Below are 14,591 nucleotides of genomic sequence, written 5' to 3'. Positions count from 1 at the left end.
GGCTTGTGAAGCACTGGGCCCATACTGGAAAGCCATTATGGAAGCCCTCTCTGAGATAATAACGACCCATATCTCTCCCGCACCTCTGGCTGTCCTGTTCGGAGTATGGGACGAGACCGAGGCAAGGAAGATGTCTACATTTTTTAATGTCGCTACTATGGTGGCCAAAAAATGCCCCCCCCCCCGTCATTCGAGATGTGGCTAAAGGCCCTCACCTGGACTCAAACGTGTGAGGAGGACTACATAAATACCCTTCCATTGACCTCTCGCACCAAGAATGTATGGACTGAGTTTTGTAGCTATCTGAACAGCAAGGAGGATATTGAACTTATATCATCTCCCCCTCCAGATGAAGTAAGCTTAGTTATCCCGGAAACACACTGAATTGTAAGACCAAGGGCCTATCCCATACCTGTCATCCTTAAACATATGTAATGCCATTCATGCAACTGCGATATTATCTGTCCTGTGCACTGTGTTGTTTATCTGTTCTCTCTTCATGCCAATAAAGAAAAGTAAAAAAAAAAAAAAAAAAGTAATAGCAAACATGTGTTCCTGAATCTTGGGCTCTTGGCTCCGTTACTCATTTCTGGTGCTGATTGCTTTTCTGTGTCAGAAATTATTTTTTATTTTTTTTCTTTGTACGTTTGTAGTTAGAATTGACTCGTTATTTGTTGACTGCATTCCAACATTTCTAATTGGCTGAGTGGGAGTTAATAATGACCCTCCTGTTCAAATACCACACTAAACAAATCTATTATGAGCATCATCCCAAAACACTATTGTTGGTAAATGATTTTCTAGATCTACTCTGGCCAGTACAAGATCCTTTGTAGTAACAGAAGAAAAGAGCACTGTCAACTATAAAATAAAGCTATAATCATGTCCAATTACTAGCATAGGACAAGGTGCTATGCTTTGTAATGTAACAGGCAATTGGCCCCTTGCAGCCCCAGTTTTGAAGGCATATTTGAATGGTTTCATAGAGAAGCCAGACAATGGCCTGGCAAATGTTTTTGCTAGAGGTCAGATGCTGCTGTTAGCGTATAGGAGTATTTGGGTAAAATAGCATGAATGTTGCTTCGTCCTTCTTTGGAACTGAAGTAGCAAATCAAATTTCTGCCTTTCTAGCATTTACGCTTAATGCTCCATGTTCAAGTAATATAGGGAATTTAACTTGTGTACCACGGTTCACATAGCAATAACAATTCCATAGGTGAACACTATGCAGCCAGTTGATCTTAACCCACCCTTAACATTTCTTGATGCTACTTCTCGAGTCGGTTACTCTGATTGGGTTGTTCTCCAGTGTATCTGGTGTTGATCTACTTTGCAAGTATTTCTTTTATTTAATTTGACTGGAGTCAGTTGTGGTGTCATCCTGACTCACCTGTAGTATGTTTCTGTGGTCTTAGGAAAGGAGTGTGCCTCTACATGCATCCTCAGCAGCCTTGCTGACTAATTTAGAATTGCCGCTTATGAATTGGAGCTGTTCTCCATGCACCCATTGGGTGACACAATGCATCCAACTTCCCTTGGGTTCTGACAATGGACTCATTGTCTAAGTGCATGATCATCCTGCCACTTACTTTTTCGCATTTCTCTATTAAGACTTCCAAAGTTTCATTTTCAGGCCAGCTTCCTGGAGACTTTCCTTCTACTAATCTCTCTGATGTGACTATGAAGCCATTTCAGCAATGTTTTGCTTTCTACGATTCCAGGTGGGAAATATATTTGTGGACATCTTTCTTGCTCATCCGGAGCAAGAATAAAAACATACACAACATCCATGCACTGTTGAGAAGTAGGTCACCCATTCAACTCCCCTAATAATGGAAGCACAACTGCTGTGTTCCTTGGTGGTCATGGGTTGCATCTGTCAGCAGAGAACACCTTCTTGTTGTGTCCTAGTAGAGGAACCTGAAGGATACACTTCAGTACCCCTTGAGTGAGAATTATACAACACATCAACCACACAATTTAACCCAACTTTCTACATATTACGTGTGTTTGTGTGTGTGTGTGTCTATATATATATTTCTGATGTTTGTTAATCTGCTTAGAATCACATGCTGTGCATATAGGTCCGACATCCAGTGGTCACTGTGGAGTATTGCATTTTGTTTTTCGTAGTCGAAAAGGGGACGTCGACAAGGCGTGTCTGTAACACTATCCCTATAGTGACGTGCGTTGTACCCACAATCCCTCACGCGTCGAGGTCCCTCAGATTGTTTTTTTCTGCCCAGCATACTGGTCGCCTTTATGCGGAGCTCCTCGAGAGACATTGCCAAATAGTTTCTTCGACCCTTGGTCGTTTGTTATTAAGATTGATAACGTAGATCCCTCCCTCGACGCAGAGCTGTTCCTCCGCCGAGCAAGATCTTCGACGGAAGGACGAGCGGAGGGGATCCTTCGGCGCTGCCGAACACGTGGCCTGGCCTCGCCGGCCATACACAGTAGGGAGAGTGGGGTTTTGTGGTCTTTCTTTCTTCTCTTTAAGAATGCCTTTCTCTTTCCCCTCCCTCTCTTTCGAGGTCGTAGTCACACTTATTACCCTCAGCTATGGAGAGGACGCCATTTAGGTTTTGCCCGCTTTGCAAGGGTAAATATACCTGGAAGGATAAGCACAAACGGTGCAACCGTTGCTTACCCCTCGATCACCAGGAGGACGGCTGTGCGGCCTGTAAATTACTAAAGCCCAAAACTCTAAAAGACCGCAGGGTTAAAAGGTGGGCGGCCTACGCCATGTCTAGGCCTGACTCCTCGCCCGCTGCCGCCGAGTGGGACAAGGACAATGACTACACGGCCCCCGTAACAGAGGCTGTAGACCTCTCAAAGGAGCGTTCACGCTCCTCGTCCGTCCCCGGCCCCAACAAGCCCGGCTCACGCCCAGTTTATGGGGATGTACACCCCGGCGACAAGAACGCACACGGGAAAACACCAAAGCACATACCCCCCGGCACGCATTAGTCAAAGACGAAGGCAGCCATAGCGCCAACGGGGACGCCGGGCCCACTGGTGTCTTCCACCGACCGTAAGGGTCGTCAGCCCTCCCCGCCACCGCTTCCGCGACAGGCGACTGGGCATTCTAAAAATAAGGGCGCTAACACCAAAACCTCCGGCGACGCCCATCGTAAGAGCGCTCACGTTGCCAACAAGGACTCGACGACCAAGGACTCGACGGGCAAGGGCTCGACGTTACATAGCGCGACGGCGACCGATCCCTCGGAAGAGAGAATGATCGCCGAGAGCCTCGCGCGCATAGCATCTAAGGACGGCCAGAGACGTACGGCGAGTGAAACGCTGAAAACCGCGCACAAGGCCAAAGATACGCCGAAAGCGCCGGAAAACAGATCAGGCCAGTTCCCGACGCCGACAAAAGGCCCTAGCCAACAAGAAGGCTACTCAGGAGAAGGCTCACTTTCTTCGACGTTATGGGACAGAACCCGACAATTACAGGAGGAAGAAACTCCTTTTTCTTTCCCAGACCGTCCTGGCCGACCTCAGTGGACCTTTGAAAGATTCCAGACCTGTATGGACAAACTAGACCGGTTCATGTCCATCCCAGAAGACAGGGCACCCAAGAGACCAAGGGAGGCACCCCTGGAGAGACCAAGGGCTAAATACCAGAAGTTTTATAACCCCACACAGGAGGACATATACTCTTATAATCCCACTGAGGAAGACACCTTCTTCCAGGAGGAAGATGAGTTCACCTATGTTGAGGACCAACAAGAAGAGGAAGGTTTTCACGAGGAAACTAACCTAGGTGAGGAGGGATTCCAGGAAGAGACAGGCAAGGGCGACCCAAATCCCTGGCAGTCACCGGCTAGATCGACTGACACAGGCAGTAGCAGTATAGTCATCAGGTCTACTGAAACTACACCAGTCAGGAACCCTTCGCCTGTCGATGATCAACCCACCTTCAATGCACTGCTGAAGAAGGCAGCAGCACATTTCGAAATCGAAACTGGGGAGGTCACCCCAGACACCGATTTTGTGGAGAGGATTATCAAAGAAAAAACCCCCACTAGCCAGATTATACCCATCCTCGCCTCAGTTAAGAGACGTATTACACCTTCTCTTTCCACTCCTGCATTGGTGAGAGGGGTCAATCCGAGGATTGAGGAACTGTTCTCTCCCTCTCAATCAGACCCATTATATATTAAGGGTCACTCAATCCCGGACTCCCTGGTCGTGACCAACACCAGGAAAAGGGCCAGTGTCCCACTATCTACCAGCGAGGCACCCCCAGATAAAGAGGGGAAGAAGCTTTATGCCCTAGCCAAGAGAATCACCACCTCTGCAGCATTCTCTACCAGAATCGCCAATAATAACATACTATTGACAAGCTACGCCGATGCTCAATGGGCTAAGCTCAAACAGGACATCGAAGAAGTTCCCGAACCCCTAAGGACTCGTTTACTGGCTACAGTTAACGAGGGCTCTCTGGTCAATCAAAGCATCGTCAAGAATACCCTCGATGCAGCAGAGACGGCTGGCCGCACTTTGATACAAGGAATTTTACTGAAGCGTCACGTCTGGCTTCGCAATTCCGGTTTTAAGGCGAAATACAAGCGTCCCTTATTAATAAACCCATAGAGGAGTCCAACCTCTTTGGGAGAGCAGTGGATGACGCGCTGGAGAACGCGAAGAAAGAATTTGATACAATAAAGGCCTTAGACCAAATTTCAAAACCCCCTAACAGGCGGGGATTTGGTAATAAGCGCTTTTTTCGTGGACAACGCCAGCAACAAAACCAACAACAGTATTCTGCCAGCAACTACCGGGGTAATAGCGGGCAGTACAATCCGAGGGGTCAACGCCGTGGCAAGGGAAGAGGCCGGGGTTCCACCCGCAGAGCCTCCCAAGCCAACAACACCACCAAGTGACGCGAAGATTCGCGTCCCCTCCCATGCAACGCCGGTCGGGGGCCGGTTAACATCCTTCCTTCCAGCATGGGAGGGAATAACATCAGACCGCTGGGTACTTTCCACCATAGCCCGCGGCTACTGTATAGAGTTCAACAGTTCCCCAACATACAGACCCCCGAGGGGACGCCGCATGACACCACAACACCTCGCCATCCTTCTCCAAGAAGTGGACCAACTGCTGGAAAAAGGAGCCATAGAGGTCGTGCCTCTATCTCAGGTAATGGAAGGTATTTATTCAGTGTACTTCCTTGTACCCAAAAAGGATCTAACCATGCGCCCTGTATTAGATCTGCGCCCAGCGAACAAGTTTGTCAAACCCCAAAAGTTTCGTATGGTGACCTTACAGGAAGTGATCCCACTGCTATCACAGGGAGATTACATGACAACACTGGACATGAAAGATGCATACTTTCATATTTTAATGTTGCCAGCGCACAGAAAATACCTCAGGTTCATGATAGAGGGCAAACACTACCAGTTCAGAGTGCTACCCTTCGGCATAGCATCTGCACCAAGGGTATTCACGAAAGTACTGGCAGTGGCCCACTTGCGCAGATTATCCATCCCAGTATACCCTTACCTCGACGACTGGCTCATAACAGGGGATTCTTACGAGACATGCTTCTCAAACACCCAAAAGACTGTAGACCTTTTGTTCCAACTGGGGTTCTCCATCAACGAGAAGAAGTCCAGCTTAGACCCCAGCCAAGTCGAACAATTCCTAGGGGCTCTAATTCGAACAAAGGACGGCCTCGTCTTCCCCTCCAACGAGACGGTCCAAAACATGTTGTTTCAGATCCCCCAATATGTGGCAGGTCGAGAGGTGACGGTGCGCAAAGCGATGCGATGGCTAGGTATGATGGCGTCGTGTATTTATTTGGTACCTCACGCGCGCCTGCGCATGCGCCCAATGCAAGAGTGGCTCAACAGCCAGTGGTGTCAGGCCAGCGGACAATGGGACGATCTAGTGGTGGTCTCGCAAGCCTTGGTTCTCTCGCTACGGTGGTGGACAAAGGAAAACCTGATAATAGGGAAACCCTTTGCCACACCCGCGGTGGAGGCCACTCTAACCACAGACGCATCCCTCACAGGATGGGGGGGCTCACCTATCCCATCAGACTGCTCAATGAGTGTGGACTCCGAACGTAGCATCCAAGCACATAAACCTACTGGAGCTACTGGCGGTGTTCAAAGCACTAAAAGCCTTCCAGGAACACCTACAAGGGAAGACAGTGATGGTCCTTACAGACAGCACCACAGCCATGTACTACATCACCCACTCTCCAGGACTGTCCAAGCTGTCACAGAATATATGGAAGTGGGCTCTCAAACACAACATGTTCCTACTGTCACAACACGTACCAGGGGAACTCAATCTGCTAGCAGACGAACTCAGCAGAGACTTCCCCCCTGCCCGAAGAGTACGAATGGCGATTGCACGAAAACATCGTCTTAGACGTCTTCACGCAATGGGGATTCCTGGAAATAGACCTGTTCGCAACTCTGGAGAACTCACAATGCCAAAGTTACGCCTCCAGGTACCCCCAGAACCAGTCCAAGGGGAACGCTCTGTCGATTCAATGGTCAGGGAAATTTGTTTACGCCTTTCCCCCGACTCCCCTTCTCAACAAAGTGGTGCACAAGATGCACCACCAGGAGCAAGTTACCATGATACTAGTGGCCCCAATGTGGGCCAGGCAGCCATGGTTCGCACACTTGATGGAGATGTCCCTATCTCCCCCAGTGAAACTTCCCTGCCCGTACAACATGCTGTCACAAGACAGGGGCAGGACACTGCATCCATGCCCTCGGACCATGAACTTAGCAGCCTGGCTCCTGAGATCATAGAATTTGGACATCTACAACTCCCGCAGAGATGTATGGACATCCTCAGGGAAGCCAGAAAACCTAATACTCGCCACCGCTATTCTAGCAAGTGGAGAAGATTTGTCATCTGTTGTAGAGGAAAGAGCATCAACCCGGTTGACTGCTCTCCCACACATATTGTTCTGTACTTGACCCATTTATTGGATTCAGGTCTAGTGTTCAATTCCATTAAAGTCCACCTGGCGGCACTTTCTGCATACGCCACTTCCCAACTTAAAGTGTTGTGGTGGAAGATCCCAGTTATTAAGGCCTTCATGGAGGGGGTAAAGAGAATACACCCTCCGATAGCTAACCCAGCTCCCGGATGGGACTTAAATGTGGTACTTTCTAGACTCATGGGCTCGCCTTTTGAACCCATGCACAAGGCAACTCTTAAAGACCTCACTCTTAGGACTGCTTTTCTAATAGCTATCACCTCCATTAGGAGAGTAAGTGAACTACAGGCTCTTTCTGTTCTAGACCCCTTCGTAACAGTTCACAAGGATAAGGTGGTTCTACGCACACACCCAAGGTTTGCACCAAAATTCATCTCGAAATTCCATGTAAACCAGTCAATAGAACTACCAACGTTCTTTCAAAACCCTTCCAGCTTGGGAGAAAAAAGTCTGCATACACTAGATGTACGCAGAGCTGTCATGTTCTACATGGAAAGAACCAGGCCACTGAGAAAGACTAATCGGTTCTTTGTCTCGGTGGCAGCAGGAAGAGAAGGAGATGCAGTCTCAAAGTCCACTATATCTAGATGGATTGTTCAATGCATCACTCTCTGTTACACTCTTGCTAAGAGAGAACTACCCTTCAAGCCAAGAGCACATTCTACTCGAGGCACTGGGGCTTCCATAGCGTTCATTGCAAATGTTCCCCTTGAGTCCATCTGCAAAGCGGCTACCTGGAGTTCTGTGCACAACTTTACAAAACACTACTGTCTAGATGCACACTCTAGATCTGACTCCCAGGTGGGACAGGCAGTATTAAGACATCTTTTCTCTACTGTTCCTTCTCATAACCCACCGCCAACTCCGGGTACTTCTCGCTAGTCTATGCACAGCATGTGATTCTAAGCAGATTAACAAACATCAGAAGACAATGCATTACTTACCGTAAAAGCATTTCTGATGGTGGTATCTGCTTAGATTCACATGCACCCACCCTTCCTCCCCGCTCGGATGGAAGGAACATAGACACCTTTCTACATCTCTCTCTCTCTTTTCTGTACTCACTCACGTATAGAAGGCTCCCTCAGGGCAGAAAAAATACAAACAGAGGGACCTCGACGCGTGAGGGATTTTGGGTACAACACACGTCACTATAAGGATAGTGTTAGACACGCCTTGTCGACGTCCCCTTTTCGACTACGAAAAACAAAATGCAATACTCCGCAGTGACCACTGGATGTCGGACCTATGCACAGCATGTGAATCTAAGCAGATACAACCATCAGAAATGCTTTTACGGTAAGTAATGCATTGTCATATATCACACCTTTGTGCTGTACTTGATGTCCTGTTTTGCTTTTCCCCAGGCACTTTGAAATGGCACCCCGACATTCAAAAGATATTACGTTATAAACACATTTTAAAAACTGGACTAGATCTTTCTGTGCTAGTTCACTTCCAAGATAGACTAAAGTACAATGCAGACTTTCACCAATTTGCAAGATGTCCCCTCTTCACCCCACCTACCTTAATAAGGTCATATGGGAAGGCCTTGTCCATCCCCTTAGAGGGGACATTTAAATGCACACTTGCAGTCATTCCTCTTAAATGAGCTCTGGACAACTCCTTGTTCTAACCTCCTCCCAACTTTTGCATGGGCGAGACAGATCTGCTTCCAGTCCCGTATGACCCTTTCCATGGACATTGCACTCCCCCTCTTGGTGCATCTGCACCTGACAATGGGTGACTGGAGACATAATTTGGACCACAATACAAGGTCCCTGGTTACTACAGTATGGGGCCTAAATGGTTCTTTCATGGACAGCAACACATGTATGATGAACCTTCGTGTGTGCTCAGAACGTCAGACGCTCGTAGAGCCTACTTTAGGAAGTGGAAGCAATTCTGTGCTTGGTCCTTCAGGAACAATCTGCAGACCTGTCTGCAGGGCCACCAGCTCCTACTCTTCCCTCCTTTATCTAGACAGGCTTGGCCTTCCTCACAGTTTACTAACGGTTTATTTTCTAGTAATCCCCAACTATAGAAGTAAGGATTGCTTTATTTCTACTGACCTTACATAAATGTGCAAGAAAAAGGTCTGTGTTCTGCATTTGTGAAACCCACAAAATCGGGGGAATTTAATTTAATTAGACAGATGAAGGCCCTGTTGCACAAGTCTAATAGGGCCTGGGTGTCCTAGAAGACTTTAGTCATCGCCTTTATGACAGCCTGACGATTGGTATAATATGCTCACTTGTCCAAGAAAGGAACTGAATCCCTGAGACTTCAGGGACAATGTGATTCTCCAGCCAAAATCTGTTTAATGTCCTTGCTGAGTTCTCCCAACAGTCAGTCCAACTGCCTACTTTTTTCAGCAACCACTCTAAAGTGGCTGAAGTTGTACTGCACTCTGTTGACACCAAGTGAACGCAGAGTTTCTAAATAAACCAGACTGAAGACTGCTGCTGCAGACACGTTTTTTGTGACCTTCAGGCAACCAACCATTGGTCATGCACTCTTAGATACTTGCCTACTATATAATCTATATACAGTGCTATGATTCAGCAGCAGGGAGAAGCCCAAATAAGTCACTGCTCATCCACGTGAGCCAAGGCCAATAACATAGCTCTTTTCTTACTTGGGTATTGCTGCAGGCTACATGGAGAGCACTATATATTTTCTGTAAGCGTTACTGCATGGGTGTGGACTAGAAGGGGGAGTCTGATATCAGTGGGACAAGAGTATCTTCCACATTTCCGATAGTGAGGCCAGCCGGTCATTTTGTCTCTTGTTAATAATGCTCTGCATTTGGTTCCACGCATACTCTTCTATGAAAGACTGAAATGCTGGAGAATAATTAGTTATTTACTTGTAACCACAATTCAACTAATTTACTAGATTCACATGAATTTTACCCACTTCCCTTGCAAGACTGTGTATAATGCATTTGTATGCACACATCATAACATTGCTTATTATGCAATGCCTCATTGATTCAGAGGGGAAAAGCCTGAAACAACTTGAGAGGGATAGGCTACATGTTAAACATATATTACTCCTATAGAGATCATTTTTTGTTCAAATTCCTAGCCTTACTGGGAAGTATTCAAATCGTGTAACTCTATGAAAGTGAAGCACTGGAGAACTACTGTGACATGCATGGCTGTTTCCATTGTTACACAAATCCTTTCCCTGCTATGTCCTTATGTGCCCTTCTCATTTCCTCTCATAGACCACAGTCTGGCTTGACACGCTGAGCAATGTCACTCCTTAAACACCTACGGATAAGGACTCTTCGCTTTAAGACCACTACAGTGGTGACTTGCGCTGTATAAAAAACAGATCGAATGACATGGCTGTTGAGAGGTGGTGTTATTGTGAGATCTCTGAAGATGTTATTTATCTGGTGCTCTACCTACAGGGCTTCCCCATGGGGCTGTTTCTGACTTTTAAGTAGGTTCCCCAGTAGGGAGATTTGGACATGAAATCTATGTGCAGTAGAACCCTGTGAGGGATTGTCCTTTACAGTCCAGCCTCTCTATGCAGTTTTGAAAGGGTTGGTTACAACCTTCTCTCCAATGTGCTGTGTAATTCTGACTTGGGGCATGGTGCTTCGGCCGACTTTCTTCATGGCAACCTCTTTTGCGTATATTAAGTCTGGTCCTTGGTGGCTCTTGATTATGAGAATTGTTAGACGTTTACCTCTGCCCTCTGTGTGAGTGAGCTTTGGGCACTGTGTGTGGAATCTCCTTTTCTGTTTTTTTTCAAAGGAAAAAGTGACTTTGTTAGGGAATTGTCACGTGCATCAAGACCTGCTATGAATTGACAAAAAGGTAACTGAATGCCTCTGTACACATTCAACCTGGGATCAGGTGTCTACTTCTCTTCTGACTTACAGTGGCTTGTTACTGGACATCTCGGAATTCCTTTTGATTGTCTCATTATTCAGTGTTCTATGTATTTTTTGGTAGGAGAAGGCACCGTTTTTTTATAGGTTGTCCTGTAGCAGTTTCTCATCTAGCCTTTCTCATCTAGCCTTTCGGTGCAATGTATGGAAGAAAAGTATTTAATTCGAAGAACAAATTGCTTCCCTTCAGTAATGTTCCTTTTGATGTTGCAATGTTCCTCTCACAGATTCTTCTCATCTTTCCACCTATATACGCCCAAACTTAAAATTGGTGAGAAATCATGATATTCTAGTGTTTGTGCCCTTTGTGGAAGTTCTTCCATGCCTTGAAGTGTGGGAAAATGGGAAGAACTATGTGATGTATGAAGGGCCTTTGGAGTTCTATTTATGAGTCCACTACATCACATCCAGCCACAGCCATGACTGAACTGATCTTGGAGTCGCCCCGCTGTCCCTCGTGGGTAATAGAACATTCCAGGAACCAGGCTACACCTGGCATTATGTCAAAGATTAGCAAAATTGTATCGATCAAAACATTACCAAAGGAAAGTAATTGGTTCATCTGACTATGATGGAAGCTACTAATCCTCTATATACAAGCGGATAGCGTCTGTCATTTGAGTGTAAAATATTTCTGGCAGAGATACTTACTTGTCCAGAGTTCTGCTCAAGTGCCTATCATGTCCCTGTGTTCACTGAACGGAATTGCCTGGGGCAGGCAGCAAAACTGTTTTCGTACATATGCACAGCCAGAGTAAGTGTGGTACAAAGGCAATTCGTTTTTTCATTCACCCAACAATTCATTCACCCTTTGTGAGCTTAACACATAAAGTTTGTATGGTTTTACCAGGTTATTGATCCCATCTAATTGGCAATTTGAAGTCTGCTTGAAATCAATCACAAGATTATGAATTCTTGGAGATAAAAATGATGCTTCTGGTTAGGAGCTTCATTTTTCCACTGAATCCAATTGGGTTAAATATATGTTTGTCAGTGTCGCCATTGAAACCTGATTGTTTTCAGCCTAAAATTAAAGGGATAAAATAAAAGGAGCTCTCCAATGTAGGGTGCATTAAATTCTTTGTTGGCGCACATGTTAAGTGTGACTGACTGGTCCTCAATGCAATGTGTACATGCGTAAAGGTAGGGCATGTTGCATCCAGGTTTACAAAGACTGCATCTTTCATATTTCTTGTACTTTTTCCTTTTTCATACATCCAAAGCATGCATCTATGTTTTAAATGAAGTGTTACATTTGTGCCCACTATTGAAATACTGTATTTATTTAACTGCAGAACTGAATGACTTCATCATCCAACTCGATGAGGAGGTGGAGGGAATGCAGAGTACTATTTTGGTTCTACAGCAGCAGCTAAAGGATTCCCGCCAACAGTTACTTCAGTTCCAGCAGCAGTCTCAAACCTCTGCCGCAAGTACCAGCAGGACCCCGGTCTCTGAGCCAATGGACCAGGGAGAGGTTGTTAAAGACTGTGGGCGTCTGGCAAATGGACCAACCAATGGCAGCCCCTCCAATCAGCGGACGTCTGGGTTTCATAGGGAGGGTGGTAGCATAGAGAAAGACTTCATTCCATCCCCTGGAAATGGTAATAAACTATCTAACCACTCAGAAGACAGAACTGGCAGAGGCACCAGCAGTAGCTACCTAAATCAACTGAGTATTGGGTATGAAAGTGTAGACTCTCCCACTGGAAGTGAAAACTCTCTGACTCACAATTCAAATGATACAGACTCGAATCACGATCCACAAGAGGAAAAGCCACTGACTACTAAAGGTAGCAGAACTATGAGTTCCCGTCATGTTCAAAACGGTTTGGACTCCACTGCAAACACGCAGGGTTCAGTTTTGTAACCTTATTTTGTCCCCACATTTTTATACAGCGTCATTTAATTTGGGAGTGGCATTGTACAGGAAGATTTTCAATTAGGGCATACATTTTCACAGTTTTGTTTTTCCTTTCTTGCTTTGCGTAATTTCTCTGCCAATTTGAACATTTTAACTGTTATAATGTTGACTGTTGAAAAAAGGTGTGTAGAAACAAGTTATTTTTGTATGAGTTTAATGTGATGTTTAAAATGGAATGTTTTCCAAAAACAAAAAAATGACGTCTGCACAAATCTGTGTATATTTAGACACACTGCTGTCCAAGGGCATCATTCTTACTGTCATAATAGACCCATTCAAATGCTTGACCTCGTATACTGTGGGTTTAAGACTGCCACGTTTGCCCAGTTCAGTAGTTTTGTTCACAGTGAGACTTGAGTCCTGTGGTAGTTTCATTGTTGCTGTTTTCACCATAAATCTGTGATGTTTCTCTTGATGACCGAATGTTTAAGGACTGTGTGCATAGTTACTCAGTTTTTAAGGACTGTTGTACTTGGTTCTTGCATATTGCCCTGTGGCGCCTATATTATCTTATCTGTACTGACCAAACCTTAATAAAGATTTTTAATATTGTAGGCCTGTTCTTTTTTCAGCATACATTGGATCAGCATACAGGTAGAATTCGTATGATATTGGAAAGGCATCATGAAGCAAGACACAGACAACAGATTAAAAGTGCAAATAAATGATAATAACTTAAATGTCAGCATGGTAGAAGGCCTAACTTGCCCTATACTAAGGTGGGATTTCCTTACCTGAACGAAACTAAGGAAAATCTGAGTCAAAGAGTTCTACTTAAGTCTATCTGTGTCCAAAACCTATGCTGGTCCTCACAACTAAAGCTAAACAATGTGTAGAGATAGCAAAATGGAAAGAAATGGTGATCAACTCAAATTTCCGACTTTCTTCCAGCTCGTAGCTTCCTTTTCAGCTCCTATTTCCCAAGTTAAAGAAAGTTCCAGAAAAGTCTCAAAACTACCTTTCTCACGTTCAAAGTAATGCAGTTCCACACAATCCGCAGAGTTCCCTAACCCAGGTTCCAAGCAACAGAATTCACAAGGGAAAGGTCTTGAGACTCAGTTCTCAAGACAATACTTGCAGTTCCTCAAGTCTCAATGTCCCCTTCCCCCAGACTTTAACTCAATCACTGGCACTTGGTTCAATCTTTCAAAAACAGAACATAAGTTCAGCCCGACCCTCTTTCTGGATTGCTTCATCAGTTCACTTGTAGTATATGTCCTCGGTTGAATCCACACAGTCTTTAATTCTTATAGTTCAGGGCTCAGTGGTCTAGGCACAGTTGTCAGACCACACGGTCCACCCATCACAGGTGCGCAACCAGGATTCCCAGGCTTCAGAGTTACTTTCCCTTAACTGCTCTTTGTGAGCGTCTTGACTTTACTTGCAGGTTCTTTTCTGGCTTCTCCTGGTTAGCCTCTTGGTAGTGGTTTTCTTAATTCATGTCCCACCTTTCTATGGCACTCCCTCACACTTGCACTCTGTTCTTTTACGTAACTTTCATATTGGCATTTCCTCCTTGGCAGTTCCTTGCTTTGACCATTGAGGTTTTATTCCAGTTCACATTATATAATGAGCTTAATTACAAGGTTTCATTTAGTTTGGTATTCAATTGCTATTCGTTAGACTTGATTTCAGTATTCCCTCCATTTCGGTATTCAATATGCACGTGATATGTTTAAGTTCAACTTTTTACTCAGTTCGGTATTCAATATATTTTCATTAAGCTTAATTTAAGGTTTCCATTTAATTCATTAAATATTATGCATTCACTTTGCTAAATTTCA

General features: G+C 45.3%; 1 protein-coding gene across 2 annotated transcripts in view; it reads left to right on the top strand.

Moving 5' to 3' along the window:
- The window catches only part of WTAP (WT1 associated protein), a 595,396-nt gene extending 582,035 nt beyond the window's left edge, over positions 1-13,361 (top strand). For both annotated transcript variants that reach the window (XM_069606821.1, XM_069606823.1), the window contains one exon: positions 12,179-13,361. In XM_069606821.1, coding sequence (XP_069462922.1) covers positions 12,179-12,753 — 575 coding nt within the window. In that variant the 3' untranslated portion in view covers positions 12,754-13,361. The remainder of the gene's footprint in view (positions 1-12,178) is intronic.
- Positions 13,362-14,591: the final 1,230 nt, after the last annotated feature.

This window comes from Ambystoma mexicanum, chromosome 4p, assembly GCF_040938575.1.
Source record: "Ambystoma mexicanum isolate Mex_15411 chromosome 4p, UKY_AmexF1_1, whole genome shotgun sequence".
Classification (NCBI taxonomy): domain Eukaryota; kingdom Metazoa; phylum Chordata; class Amphibia; order Caudata; family Ambystomatidae; genus Ambystoma; species Ambystoma mexicanum.
Note: the sequence above shows the minus strand (reverse complement) of the source record. Positions and strands in the feature narration are given on the sequence as shown.